The 14,307-nt window shown below is 35.2% G+C and overlaps 1 protein-coding gene across 1 annotated transcript; it reads left to right on the forward strand.

The window, feature by feature from the left end:
• The first annotated feature begins 10,412 nt into the window (after positions 1-10,412).
• LOC145045432 (serine/threonine-protein kinase WNK8-like) lies at positions 10,413-13,465 on the forward strand. Its single transcript, XM_078993759.1, has 12 exons — positions 10,413-10,428; positions 10,569-10,665; positions 10,747-10,831; positions 10,916-10,931; positions 11,073-11,164; positions 11,891-11,982; positions 12,084-12,104; positions 12,214-12,216; positions 12,286-12,477; positions 12,619-12,839; positions 12,912-13,069; positions 13,145-13,465. Exons 1-12 carry the CDS (start codon positions 10,413-10,415, stop codon positions 13,463-13,465), a joined length of 1,314 nt encoding a protein of 437 aa, XP_078849885.1.
• Positions 13,466-14,307: the final 842 nt, after the last annotated feature.

Here is a 14,307-nt window from a genome sequence, read left to right on the forward strand (position 1 = left end):
GTGACCTCTCATATTACACTTGTTTTAGATCACCTCCCTACAATTTCCAACATGGTGGAAGTTGCACTCTATATAATGAGGTAAAGTCCCAATGTAGGTCTTAGTTGGGGTGTAAGTGTTGGTGATTGCAGCGTAGATAGCCAACGGTTCTGGTTCAGCCTTGTGATGCTTGGAGTCCTCATTTGTTTCCCCATGAAACTTCCTTTTGGTGCCTCCAGTATGCTTCTTCTCTGCTGGTGGGATCATGGTGCTTTGACGAACACACTGTTCAGTCAACTAATAGGCTAATTGCTTAGCACTATTGAACATGGAGGGTTTGGATGCTGTCACCAGACCTTGAATAAGTGAAGCCAATCCCCAAATGTACCTCTCAATCTTCCTCTCTTCTGGGGTCACCATTCCTGGGCAAAGGTTTGGATGGTCATTGAATTGGGAGGTGTAGGCAGCTACTTTTGATCCTTTCATGACAAGGTTCCAAAGCTCATGCTCTAGAGCTTGTATCTCCTGTTGGGGACAATACTCCTTGGTCATTAGTTGCTTCAAGGATTCCCAGCCCATGGCATAAGCTTCAGCGATTCCCATGGACTTCACATGGTTATTCCACCAAGTCAAGGTAGAATCCATCAACGTGCAGGTAGCATACTTAACCTTGTAGTCATCGGGTCAAGCACTGATGTGGAAGATAACCATAGTTTTTTCTATCCAATGGGATATACCAACAAATCCATCAGTTTCGTAGAATGATCGAGGTTTGCTGCTCATGAAATCCTTATAGGAGCAGTCTTTGGTGTTGCTTTGGTGATTTGTGGGATTGCCACTTCCACTATTCCCAGTGTTTCCATTTCGGGCTGCCTCGTATGCTGCCAAAGCCATAGCAATTCCTTGTGCAAGCATGTTCTGCATCATGGTGGAATCTATTTGGAAGGTTTGGTTCACATTCGTTGCATTAATAGGTTCCTCATTGTTCGAAGTTTCTACCGAGGGTTGGGTTATTTGTGGGGTTTTCTTCAGGTTGCCTCGGGGAGTTAGCAGCAGACGAACTCGTGGTTCCTTTCGTGGGGCCATCACCTAATATGCTCAAAACAAACATGTTAAGTTGTGTTAATACTATAAAGTCCTAACAAGTATGTATGGTATGAATTTTATGGTATAGTTCGTTCATGAAATCCTATAGATTATAAGAAGAAGAGGATTGATTTAGAAATCCTCTAGATTTCCAAATGACAAGGAGAAGGTGATTGGTATATAAATCCTCTAAATTTCTAAATGATACAAAGGGGAGCTTAATTGCTAATGAATTGTACGTGCTTTAAAATGTATGTATGGATTCTAAGGTACTAGGTTTCTTTAGCGAATCTGGAGAACATCCTTCAATCTCTAAAACCTTCAACCGTTGTAGTCTGTCAAAATCTTTGCTCAGGGTTGGTTGTGCACCGGCCTGACCATAAATAACATAGTTGCACATTCCAGATGCTAGTTGCTATAGTGGTATTCCTCTTTCGAGGATACAAGTTCTCTATATCTAATTTAGCTTTGATACCATTCTGTTACACCCTCGGCCAAGGCGAAACATGTCGGGAGTGCGACTAAGTTCTTGGATCACAGATAAACTGAATATATAACACAAGTACAACGATAAACAAAACAACATTTATATTCCATCATTAAGGTTTGAATACAAGGTTCTTACAAGTGATAATAGATAGTAGTTGCCTTAAACAAGTAGGCAAATAACCAAAAACTAGATAGCTAAGTCATCTGAAATCCACGACAAATCTTCCGTCTCAAAGCCTGTCTAAGGATCCCCTGAGAATACATGTAAGTTTGAGGGTCAACACAAAGGTTGGTGAGTGTCACAGGTTTTCTGCTTAACTACAATATAATACTTTTAAAAAGTATAAAAGTGTTGGCTTTGTAAGAAAATTGTGTTTGGAATAATGTTTGATAAAGATAGAAATATAAACCATGGTTGCTAGGTAATAAAAGTCTAGTCTAGTTTATAGTAATGAATTTTTATGTATAGACATATAAACTATGGTTTATTGGTAATAATCATGTAGTCAAGTTCATAGGAATGGTGTGGATAGACATATAAACTATAAGTATCTATTCAAGTTTATAATAACAAATTGGTACGGTTAACGGATGAACAAACATACGGGTAAGGTTATCGGTTAAGGTTGTATTTAACAACCACATATATGGATAAATAGACATACGGATATACAGATAAAGTTATCTACCAAGGTTGTACTTAACAACCGTAGATATGGATAAACAGATAGTTGACAAGTATATTTGTTAAGCCTACATATTGAAGAGTACGATACTTGTTTAAATAGTTGATAAAACTTTGAGTACAAGCACATAAACGAGCCTAAGATACGAGCTCTATAAATCATATAAATATATAAACTTACAAATTTTTGTATATGTATGAGGTATAATTAGACTAGTAGGCGGATAATCAAATATACAGTCATAGCACAATTTTTGTCGGAACGTATATGTTATTTTGATTAGTTGTATTATCTTAACAACATAACATATAAAGCTATTAAGGTTTAAAACGGTCTTGTTTACTTAACATGTAAGCGTTTAAACAATTATTTCTAAACCTGGTATAGTAATTATACAAAACAATGATATTTTTTTGTGTATTTTGTATGATAAATATTACTTAGTACATTTACTACCATGCACAGATGAGGGCCAAACATGAAACACTGAGGGCATGATCATTTTGGCAATTAAGTTTGTTCTGAAATCCAAAAACCCGTGCGACCCTTCAAACCAGATTCCCCGTACCGTAAGTAGTAGCTTAATAAATACTCTTTTCATGTGATTTATATTGCATAAAAATGATGGTGTTGGTTGTTTAAACAAAGCATTTAGAAAATAGATATATACTAGATATACAAGTACTACATGTTTTCCCCCTGAAAATGTGTAAAATTGGGGCCATAACACTCACCTTAATGAACGGTTATCGAGTCGTTTTGAAAACCGAGATGTGTTGTTGTGAGGTCGAAATCTTCGGGATTGTTTTCATCTCCTAGGAAATATTATTATAATTAATATTTGGAGGGTAGTTTGCTAAATAAACAAGTTATAGGGTCCATTATGTAAATTAAATAACTTAGTTGGACTAAATTATAGATATATTTTCCAAATGAGGGACCAATATGGAACATATACACCCCGATTTAGAGTTTAGGATTCAATATGTAAGAGGTTTCTAAGGAGGGACCTTTTGTTAATAAATAAATGAAGGTTTAAATTAATTAGAAAAAAATGTTAAGAAAATCGAAATGGGGTATGGGGAATTAATTTGGAAACAAAGTTTGGCCAAAATATGTGCATTGGATTTGATCAGGAGGCATCACCCACCTGATCACGTCGATCTTGGATGGAAAACACACACATGCATAAATGGATTTGTGGAGCGCAAAACGTTCATCAAAATGGAAAACACAAAGAATGAAAAATGTTAAGCACTAACTTGTGAGTACCTAGGAAAAAACGGGGTGGCTGGAGGTGGTGTATCACGACGACGACAACCTGTTTTCCGGTGAGGCAACAAGGTGGCCAACGTCAGCTGCCTTGCTTCTCTTCTTCATTTCTATTGCTGATTTCGATGAGGAAAGGGTAGAGAGGGATATGGGGATGTTTTTTGATGTGATGATGACCAGAAGGTGGTACTATGGTGGCTAATGGTGGTTTAGGGTGATGATCTTCAAGGTGATATTAAGGGAGATGGAGAGATATTAGGAGAGATTTTTAGAGAGATAGAGATTAAGAGTGAGTGGAGAAAAGCTGAAGATTGAGGTGTGATTTTGGAGGTGATATGAGGCTCTATTTATAGTGTAAGGGTTACACTAATAGAGGAGAAGCCCCATGCTTCAATCACCATGCTTGTACTTGATTGGGAAAGCTTCAGTAAAAATGAAGAAGAAAGGAATGGAGAAGGTTTCTGTCATGTGGGCAAAGGTGATGGGCAAAGAGTGAGCTTGAAATTGGTGTTCATAAGCTTAATGGGTCCCAGAAGGTAGTTTAATCCTTTAACTTGTCTCAAACATATATAAATCGATGAATCGAGATCCCAACATTGGATTGCGTTTTCAAAAATTTCTTATGAAAGACGGTAATTCATGGTTTCCAGAAACCTGAACGGATTAATTTTTGGAGTTACGGAACTCTGGGAAATTGCGTTTGAAGTTTTGCGTCTAAACGGCTCGCGATGTCCGTTTTCGCGACTTTTGTGAATATTTTCGTAAAAATTATTTTGAGTGTGAAATTAAATAATAGACTATAACCTGAGTCCAAAAATGCTCTCGGAAATTCCATCTGCAAAGCGTAAGTGCCTCAACGGATCGATTTAGTTTTACACGATTAAATAAAAACAATGTTTTACTGTTTGTTTTCTTAAAATTGTTGTATCTTTGCATACGAACTCCGTTTTGGACGTTTTGAGAGAGATGTTATCTGTGATTCATTAATATAGTATAAGTATAATATATTAATAGAGAAATCATATTATTTAATTAGTATTGGTCAAGAATTAATTTGGAATTAATTTAGTGATCAAAAGAGACTAGTTAAATATACACGGGTTGATTATGTAAATCAATGAAATATATATATATATATATATATATATATATATATGTTGGGCTAATAATCCATAATGGATTAGTTATGGGCAAAGCTTATGTAAGAATCCATAATGTGTTAGTCCATTACAAGACCAAGTATATGTATTAGGGTTTACCCATGACCCTTCAATTCGTACACTATATATATGACCCATATGGCCTAAAATCGGTTCCCCTTGTGTTCTTAGAGTTCATAGAACTGATTTTGAGTGCATAGTAATCTCTATCAAGTTCTCCACATTTTTGGTGGTGTTTTGTGAACCATTTGAGGCATCACACATGGGGTGTTGAATTCTTAAAGGCGAAACACAACAAGCTACAACAAGAGGTAATTCTATAACTAGTTTTATGATTCATATGTCATGTTGTATGCTAGATTAGGCTTCATGCTTTGGAAAAAAATTGTTTGCATGTATAACTAGAGAAAACTTAGATCCAAAGCATCTAGGGTTGCATGTGCACCATAGGAGTGTTATAGTGTTCTACCCTTTAGTCTTATGATAAATGAAAAGCTTATTTGTCAATAATAATGACACTTACAACATCTAGTGGCTGAGTATTTGATGGAAATAGTTTACACTAATTGGCCGTTCAGATTAATCACGATGCATGTTGATCCAAAATGTTTACATCATCATCTTGAATATGTCAATGAGTAGTGCATCACTAAATATTCAATTGGATAGAATTTTGGAAGTCATTAGACGAAAAGTTTTCTGACTGATACAGTTCATTTAATATCAAGATAAATGATGAACAAATTACTTTGTGATGCTATAATTTGTTGGAATTAGATCATGCTAATTATCTATCCAGATTGGTCACAAAACTAAGTTAAGAGTCAACTTGACAATAGATATTAAACTCAGATCCAATAAGATAAAGAGAATCTTTATCAAAAGGTCAACGATTAACTAATGGAATTGTGATATAGTTTCACAGCTCATCTCAAACCAAAGTATTCCCATAAGAAATACAATTGGATAGAGAAGCGAATAATTGTTTGATTTGTTATTGAGGAGTTATATTGTGCTTACAAACAGTTCATGGATTATACCATGAATAAGTGTTACAAGATTCCTTGGTCTTGTACAACGTAAGAAAGTTCTTAACAAATTCTATGTGAGACAAATTATTTTGTTGGATGTATCAAATATGTTTTGGAAACTCTCTGAGAACAAAGCATTTTTTGCTATAAGATAAATCTTTCAAAAGAGAGAGTTGATATCCAAAAGAACTAGTGGGAGCCACATTAATCTTGATAAGACTCAAGAATCAGTTAACTAAGAGCCTAAAGAAAAACACTAAAACTTAATTATAGGATAAAACGTATTAAGGAAAACGACATCGTAATCCACATTCTACATAGATGTAATAGAAGATGTCATGGACCTTGCAGACTCCATGTCACATGGGAAATAAGTCATAGATAGAATACGGTCAGAGTCTATCGACTATTAGAAGCTATGGAGGCCCCATAATCCAAAATTGGAGGAAGATATGAGGAATGAGATTCAGTCCATGTATATGTGAATTGATCAAACACCTAGTGTTCATAGATCTTGTAGAGTTCACGAGCTGCAAAGATATTCTGATGCGAAGTCATGTATTGTAATGTTATAGGGTAGTGTAGTTGTCTATATCAAAGTTAACGTAACTTAGATATATCTATGTATTTCGAGGAGCTATTGTATTTTATGCTTAATGTTAAAGTCTCCTAGTATATTGTGTATCTTTTGTTAACACTATAAATAGTATTGTTTCATATGTCATTTATAATTAGGGATGTCCATTTTCAACTGGCCCGCCTGTTACTCTTATTCGAACTTTAATATTTATGAGCAGGTTCACACTCTTTTTTCCAATCTTGGCTGGTAGGGCCTATTGGATATTACTTATCCCTCTTCTCCTCTTTTGACTTGTGGGATTCTTGCCGTCTTATCCAACCTTAATCAGGAGGGAAATTTCACTTTTTGTTGCTTTGGTATGAGATACCACATTTATATTAACCATGGTTAACACACCTACTGAGGGGACTTACAATCCTCCTTCTACTTGCCATCTTTGTTTGCTTGATTTTGACACAACCACATTTCATACCTCTATCACATGACTTGCTTCTTACAACCCTTTTGCATCCTTGATGTCCAGTGTCATTCAACTAGCTCGGAAACTCACCCTTCGAATCATCCGCAATACCATTTTCTCGCAATACAAGACCACCAAATCTGAAATCACCGTACTTGAAATTCTTTGGTGTATGACTACCCAAAAAGCCCACCCACACCTTGGTTATATGTTTGTTCAGAAACTTATCAAAGTATCTCTCCTCTAAAAAGGCAAGTTTATATATGGTGGTTTAGTGTCCCTCATTACTATGCATACTTTTAATCATGTGTCTTGCGAATACTAATTTTAAGAGGGACAAGCACAACTTTCAGTTTCAAAATCTTGATTCTATGCACCTCTTTCGTAGAGCCCAATCAGAACATGTATGGCTCCTTAGGTGTGAGTTACACCTGCAAATTACATATCCCTCTACCATTGCTCTTTCTGACCTAATCAGTTCCACAAACTGGGTGTCGATCCCAAAAAATTTTGGTACTCCTATCCATTAGTTTTTGCGGCGACAACACTAGTCTCATCGCCATTCATCATCACGCCACCCAGATGCACCTTCCTCTTCCACTTTGCATCCGGACTATCATTAGCCTGGTCATATTCAAGAAATCCATGATGACGACTTCCAGCAGGCAGACCCTATGCGGGCTAACTTTCAAGACGCATCACCACCCCACCTTCCCCCTCATATGGACCCGAACACTCCCATAACATATCAACATTATCTGGATCTTCTTTAGGAGTTACTTGTATCCATCAAGACCTTTCTGCCGTCCATCAGGATGTTACTAACATATGTTCTGATTTGCATCACATTGATACCAGTTTTGGTGGTTTTCGTTTTGTCTTCGACAGTAACAACCCGTCATTTTCAAGTCAAACTTGTTCAATAAAAGTCTAAATCACAATCATGTACAAGTAAATTAACAACATAACTTGTTGATATGAGAACTTTTAATGCCTAGAGTGCATGTTCATTTAACTTATATGCAAGTATATGTGGAAAACCATGTTGAGGTAGGCTAGTATAAGCTAAATACTTAACATGAAATCACACTAGATCAAACCAAGCTTACACTAGTTCAAAAAGGGGCTTATACATAACTTAATATATGATAATTCAAGGTATAAATGTAGTTTTTAGTCTAAGGAATCTTGTCCTAAAACCAAACCAAAAACACCTCCTCTTCTAATAAAGCAAATCGAAAAAACCTCTTCTAGAAAGTCATGACCGCAAATCCTTTCCCAATGACTCAAAACCGCAAACCTCTTTTCCATTTGACATTAGGACCGAAATCATGAAGGTTTCGGCGTTATAGGACCGAAACATCTATCTTAAGGCCAATTGAGGACCGCAAACCTCTCCTGTATATATAGTTTCAGCAACGAACTCAATTCATTTCTCAAATTTTAGGCTGCAAACACACTCATTTTGCTCTCAAGTATCATCAGAAAACCCTTCCAATCTTTAAGAGTTTTAACCATAATCTTCAAATCTTCAACTAAAATCCCTCAACAACATTCATCCTATCTTCAAATATTGATAATTTCACCAAGAACACCAAGAACAATCTTAAAATCTTTAAGCCTTCTTTGAAAATGCCTAGCAATATTCCAAATAATTCCTAAGTCTGTTTCTAAGTATTTCCACTAGAAGAAAAATACCCTTTAATGACACGCAAACAATGACACTCGTAGATTTACAATACGCATTTTTGTGTGTGCATAAAAATAATATCAGATTTCAAAAAATTGAAAGATAGAGGTCACGCATTTTTGCGTGCCCTTAAATTAGTGTCTAAAAAAAAGAAAAGAAAAACATGGAGGGCACCTAACGAAAAAAGGGCGTCTTCTAAGGGTGTCGTTTTATATTTTTTTAGGAAGGGTGCATTCTCCATGTTTTTTAATAGCCGGGAAATGAAATCTCAAAAAATTAAACACCCCGCCATTTATCTCCTTCTTCTCCAATGAACCCTAATAGAATTGTGAGGTTATCAGTCGTTTTGAAGCAATCCGTCTTCCTCTACCTCTGCACTCTCTATCTCTTTCCATCTGGAAGCCCTAACCAGGACTGCCAGCATCAAACCCCCATCATCTCTAAGAGTTCGGAGTGCATATGATGAAATCGACAATTGGATCGACTCCGTAATCGGCGACGACTACTGCTGCTTCTTTTGCTCGTACTCCGACCGCCACCACCTTCTCTTTCCGGTTGTTGGCATCCATAAAGGCAACAACATGCTTGTCATCGCCGGATTTATTCTTTGCTCTACTCGGTTTCCCCTCGCATCACACACTTTCTTTCTCCTGACCTTGTTAATCATCTCATTAGATCTCTGCTCTAGTGTCACTCTAAGATCAAGAAATTTCAAGCCCTAGTCTCCCTCTGAGACAGAGACAAAAAGAGAAGAAACATGAAGATGCTCGCACGCCTTTTTTCGGTCATCCTTCTACCTAGGTGTTTTTTCTTTCATCGATCCTTCCGATTGGTCTTCTTCTTCATCACCATCTACTAAAAGACTCATTGATTTTGGCTATTATGGCTTCGAATTCAGTTCCATCCAATTCTCCAACAGATTTCTCATCTGTTCTCCATTAATCCACCTTTGCTACCACTACATCTACAGCCACACGACAACCACTCATCGCTATTCGTAAGTCCATCACCACCTTCTGCAGCAGGTTGAAATAGGAACCGATAATTCGAATGCTGAAGTTAGAGTGATTCCCGATGTTCAGGTGATATTATTTCCATTTACCTATATAAATCTCGATTGTGCTCTCTTTTCTCCTCTCTCATCCCAACATCGCCATATCAATATTGAATTGAAATCTTCTACAATTTCTTTTAGGGCTTTCTCTGTCTTGTATCTCTCTTAATCCTCTGGAACAGAGCTATCGAAATTCGGCATCTCCAAGTTTCACTCATTAATTTCATACAAAACTTGGAAGCTTTTGAAGATTTAGTCGAGTTTCTTGTTAATCCTTCACCCTCCATAGATAGCCAATGTTGTAATTTAAGTCGTATTTCTGCCTGCCTCTTCTTAAAATCTTGATAAAGTGAGTTAAATGGAGAAAAGAATTGTTAGGGTTTTAGACGAATCTTTACAAGGCACCCTGAGATTTTCTATCTTTCGTTGAACTATAAGAGCATTTATGTGGCTCTTAAAGGTATAAAAGAGGAAATTTGGTGTATGCATGTCCGATTGCAAAACACAAAGGGAAGTTTCATCATATTATAACTATAAGGAGTTGATTAATTATAGGAAGAAAGGAATGGATATGCTATCTGAGTCGGATAAACCTGTAGTAGATGATACGATTGGATTGACGAAAAGGATTCAGATGATGAAGATATTGAATCAAGTGGTGAATATTACCAAAATAGTGTATGTATGTTGTTATGGAGCTTAACAGGCAAACCTTTACACACACCTACATTCATTTATTTATATTGAATCAAGTGGTCAATCAATCAATTCATCCTTATGTGCATATGGTTACTTACGTATACTATTGATATATGTTAACAATATTACATAGAATTAAAATTTGTCTGTGACTGTATGTACAACAGAGCACGTCAGTGAATATCATAGTAGGATCTTGATTCTGCGTTGAAGACCCAGACAAAGCATGGATTCATGGGCAGGTTACAAAATTGATGGTCAAGAAGCATAAATCAAGACTCCTGACCTAAATGGTGAATTGTTGCTCTTATAGGGATTGATAAGAAACATTAAGCACTTGATTTAACATATGAAAATGGGTATTCATTCATTCATGATTCAGGTGGATCTATTCTTGGGGTGAGGTTTCTTGATCCCCTTGCTGGTCTTGTTGTCTCGGGCATGATACTAAGGGATGGACTCGAAACTGGTTACCAGAGGTAATTTTTACTCTTGGATATAAAAGAAAATTGGAAACTATATTACTAGTAGTATTTATAAGAATCGAATTGTTTGTCCAGTATTTTGGAGCTGGTGGATGCTGCAATACCATCTCACCATTTGGACCCAATCAGAAAGTCATTGTTACAAGTCAAAGGAGTGGAGGCAAGTTGACTAACTAGATAATCTAACCTGTTTGTTGTAGTATACTTTGGTCTGACCTTGATACAAAATTCTACACTTTTACAGGGATGCAGACACACTGGTGAAAGTGTTCATTACCAAATTTAGAATTGGCATCCTGAAGTTTCTAAAGTCTTCATACACTTGGGTATGTTACTTCATTATTGCATTATTTATAACTAAACTAGGATTCTTTATTTACCCGATATGTTTGATTTTGCAGAGCCTAGCAATAAACTTTTTGATGTCCAACAACAAGAAGAAAACAGGATTGAAGAAATGATTACTAATATGCTCTCTTTCAACTTCTCTCAAGTATATTTGTTGAGCCTCTTTTTATATGGAAGTAATGTTTCTAATTCTCTAATGGGTTGGTTCCAGAAGAATACATATCTAAGTCTCATGATGAGTTTGTGTTTAGAAACTTGATCAAACAATGAAGTTTGTCAAACAACATTAAATTATAAGCACTATTTTTAGGGTTAAAGTCATTTTTTGAACATTTATCACAAAGACCATCCAAAATAGGAGCTAGATGCTATATTTGTGCCAACCTCAAATTGTGTTGATGAGTTTTTTTTTTTTTTTTTTTTTTTTTTTTTTTTTTTTTCGTATTTTAAGTATTTATCTTAGTTAAAAAGATATTTTAGAATTGTTAAAAGTTCACACTCTTGGTCACTACAAGATTAGGCATATATATACACTAAGTCTTTAGTGACAGACATGGATTTGCTATGTTCTCATTTTTCAATTAATTAATGTTAAGTTTCAGAAAATGGTTGTGAAACACCTAAGAAAACTGAAATTGCAAGGCAAGAGAACCATGGGTTTGCTGATTTGGGTTTATCCCTTGTTGGTGAAGCTTTGATTCAACCTTTACAAGGTAGATCAGAAAAAATTAGGTAGCAACAACTCTTTTAAAAGTCAAATTCTTGACTATTATAGTCTTCAAGTGTTTCTTGTAATATGAAATGCCTTTTTTTTTTTACTTTTACTTGACTATTCATTTCAAATTATTGTTTTATTATCTATTTGTTTCAGCTCAAAGATCTAATTATCCAATTACTTGGAAAACAAAGGTTGACTCATGGTGAAATTTCTGTATTTGGCACCCCCAGGAGACTTGTGGTATGGTTTCCTTTTATTATTTTGTTTGTTTTCCTTTTATAAAAAGATTTTAGTTTTAGAATCATTTTTTTAATTTGTTAATACAATAATTTAACTTGCAAATTAGTGTTGAGAATCTATGCTCTAAGTAAGTGGCAAATGAAGTTGAGGTTCGAGGACCTCCAGTTTCAAAAGCTTTTGATAATCAAGGAAATCCAACTAAGGTTTTATCATTCCTATTTATTTTTAACTTGCAGAAGGTTAGTTTTGTTTTTTCACTTTTGTAGTTAACTTATACCGACTGATGATTTAACTTTTTGAAACTGGAGGTCCTCAAATCATATGAGGATTGATGCTGTGATGCAGTCACCACAAGACTTGGAAAAATTATATTCAGAAGTTCATCTTCTTAGATCATTAAAACACAATAACATCATCAAGTTCTTTGATTCATGGGTTGATCATAAGAAGAAAAATGTAAATATGATAACTGAGCTCTTCACATCCGGAAGCCTTAGACAGTAAGAAATAATAAATTTGATATCATATATATATATATATTTATATATATATATACATATATATATACATATATATATATATATATATATATAATGTAATAAATGATATATTTTACTCGACTCTTAATTTGCATTTATTAGATATCGGAAGAAACATAAAACGGTTGATTTGAAAGCAATGAAGAAGTCGGCAAGACAAATTCTAAATGGTCTTCACTACCTTCACAGTCAAAATCCACTTGTGATTAACAGGGATTTGAAATATGACAACATATTTGTGAATGGAAACAATGGAGAAATCAAGATTGGTGATCTTGGATTGGCAACTATCATGCAACAACCAACTGCCAAGAGTGTTATTGGTAAGACTAACTAAAAACAAGACATGTTCTTCAAGTGTAGTATGAATTTAATGTTGTTGTTTTTTTCACTAGGAACACCTGAATTCATGGCACCGGAGCTTTGTGAAGAGGAATACAATGACCTTGTTGACATATATTCTTTTGGGATGTGTTTGTTGGAAATGGTGACATTTGAGTATCCTTATAGCGAATGCAAAAATGCAGCTCAAATCTATAAGAAAGTAAACTCAGTAAGTTTTGGAAATGGTAGCTTTATTAATGGAATCGAATAAGTTAAATGATTGTTTGTTTAAAAAAAACTACAGGGGATTAAACCGGGTTCTCTTAGCAAAGTGGGTGATTATGAACTGAAGGCATTCATAGAAAAATGTTTGGTTCCAGCAACTGAAAGATCATCTGCTGGAAAGATTCTTGAAGATCCTTTTCTAAAAGAGGCAACACCAAGATCATTGAATTTCATGGAGATTGATCAATTTGTATGTTTAAACACCAAAAATGGAGTTGCTGAATTCAAGAGGATTCATCAACAAAATGAGTTCAGGTTGAAAGGGATAAAGAATGATGACATTTTGGTTTCTTTGACCTTGCGGATTGATGACCCATGTGGTGAGAAGCTTTTTAATTAACATTTTTTTCTAATAAATTATTAAGATAATAAAAGAAATTAAGCAATTGATTGATTTGGATGAATCAAAGTGATCTTGACTTTATTGGATGTTCCTAGGGCTGTGTTTATGTTGTTGATGCATATAAAATCTACTGGACAAGCTGCTTGAAAGAATCTCTTTCAGGGAAAATGGTGATGCGTTTGGTTGAAAGTGATTGAAGGTGATGGATGTAAACTTGATTCTGGAACTCTTAGTCTACCAACATTAGAGTTTAATTGGGTGATTGAAGGTGATTTTGGTTCTTGAAACCAGACTCAAGATATCATCTTTTGGCATGGCTAGAAGCTTTGGAGGAAACAAGACTCAAGTAAAAGTAAACACATGGAGAGTTGTTGGCACATAGTAAGCTAGATGATGCAATTGCATATAAATGAGTTCATTTTTTTTATAACATTTACTCACTTTTGGAATAATTATTTTTATTTGACATATTAGTGAAATGAATTATCTTTGTTATTTATGGTATTTTATTTTGTATTATGAGATTTTTAATGTATTATGTAATTTGAAAATTAGTAAATCTATAAATAATATTTTTTTAACATTTAAAATTATGATACACAAAAATGTGTGTCATCTTCATTTATGACATGGCCTTTCTTGACAGGGGCATTCTTGATACGCATTGTGTGTCATTAACACGCGCGTCGTAAGGTTACGACACGCGAATGCGTGTCGTCTTGCTTTATGACAGGGCCTTCCTTGATACACATTGCGTGTCGTAAAAATGCATCGTAATTGCGCGTCGTAAATGGGCGTCGTAAATGCGCGTCGTCTATAGACGACGCGGAAAAGCACAT

Source organism: Lactuca saligna, chromosome 5 (genome assembly GCF_052625555.1).
Source record: "Lactuca saligna cultivar CGN05327 chromosome 5, ASM5262555v1, whole genome shotgun sequence".
In the NCBI taxonomy this organism is placed as follows: domain Eukaryota; kingdom Viridiplantae; phylum Streptophyta; class Magnoliopsida; order Asterales; family Asteraceae; genus Lactuca; species Lactuca saligna.

Excerpts from the sequence above, each read along its gene's own strand:
- LOC145045432 (XM_078993759.1), top strand. Across the intron at positions 10,666-10,746 it reads CTCGAAACTGGTTACCAGAG|TATTTTGGAGCTGGTGGATG; the intron begins GTAATTTTTACT and ends TTGTTTGTCCAG. Across the intron at positions 12,840-12,911 it reads AACTGCCAAGAGTGTTATTG|GAACACCTGAATTCATGGCA; the intron begins GTAAGACTAACT and ends TTTTTTCACTAG.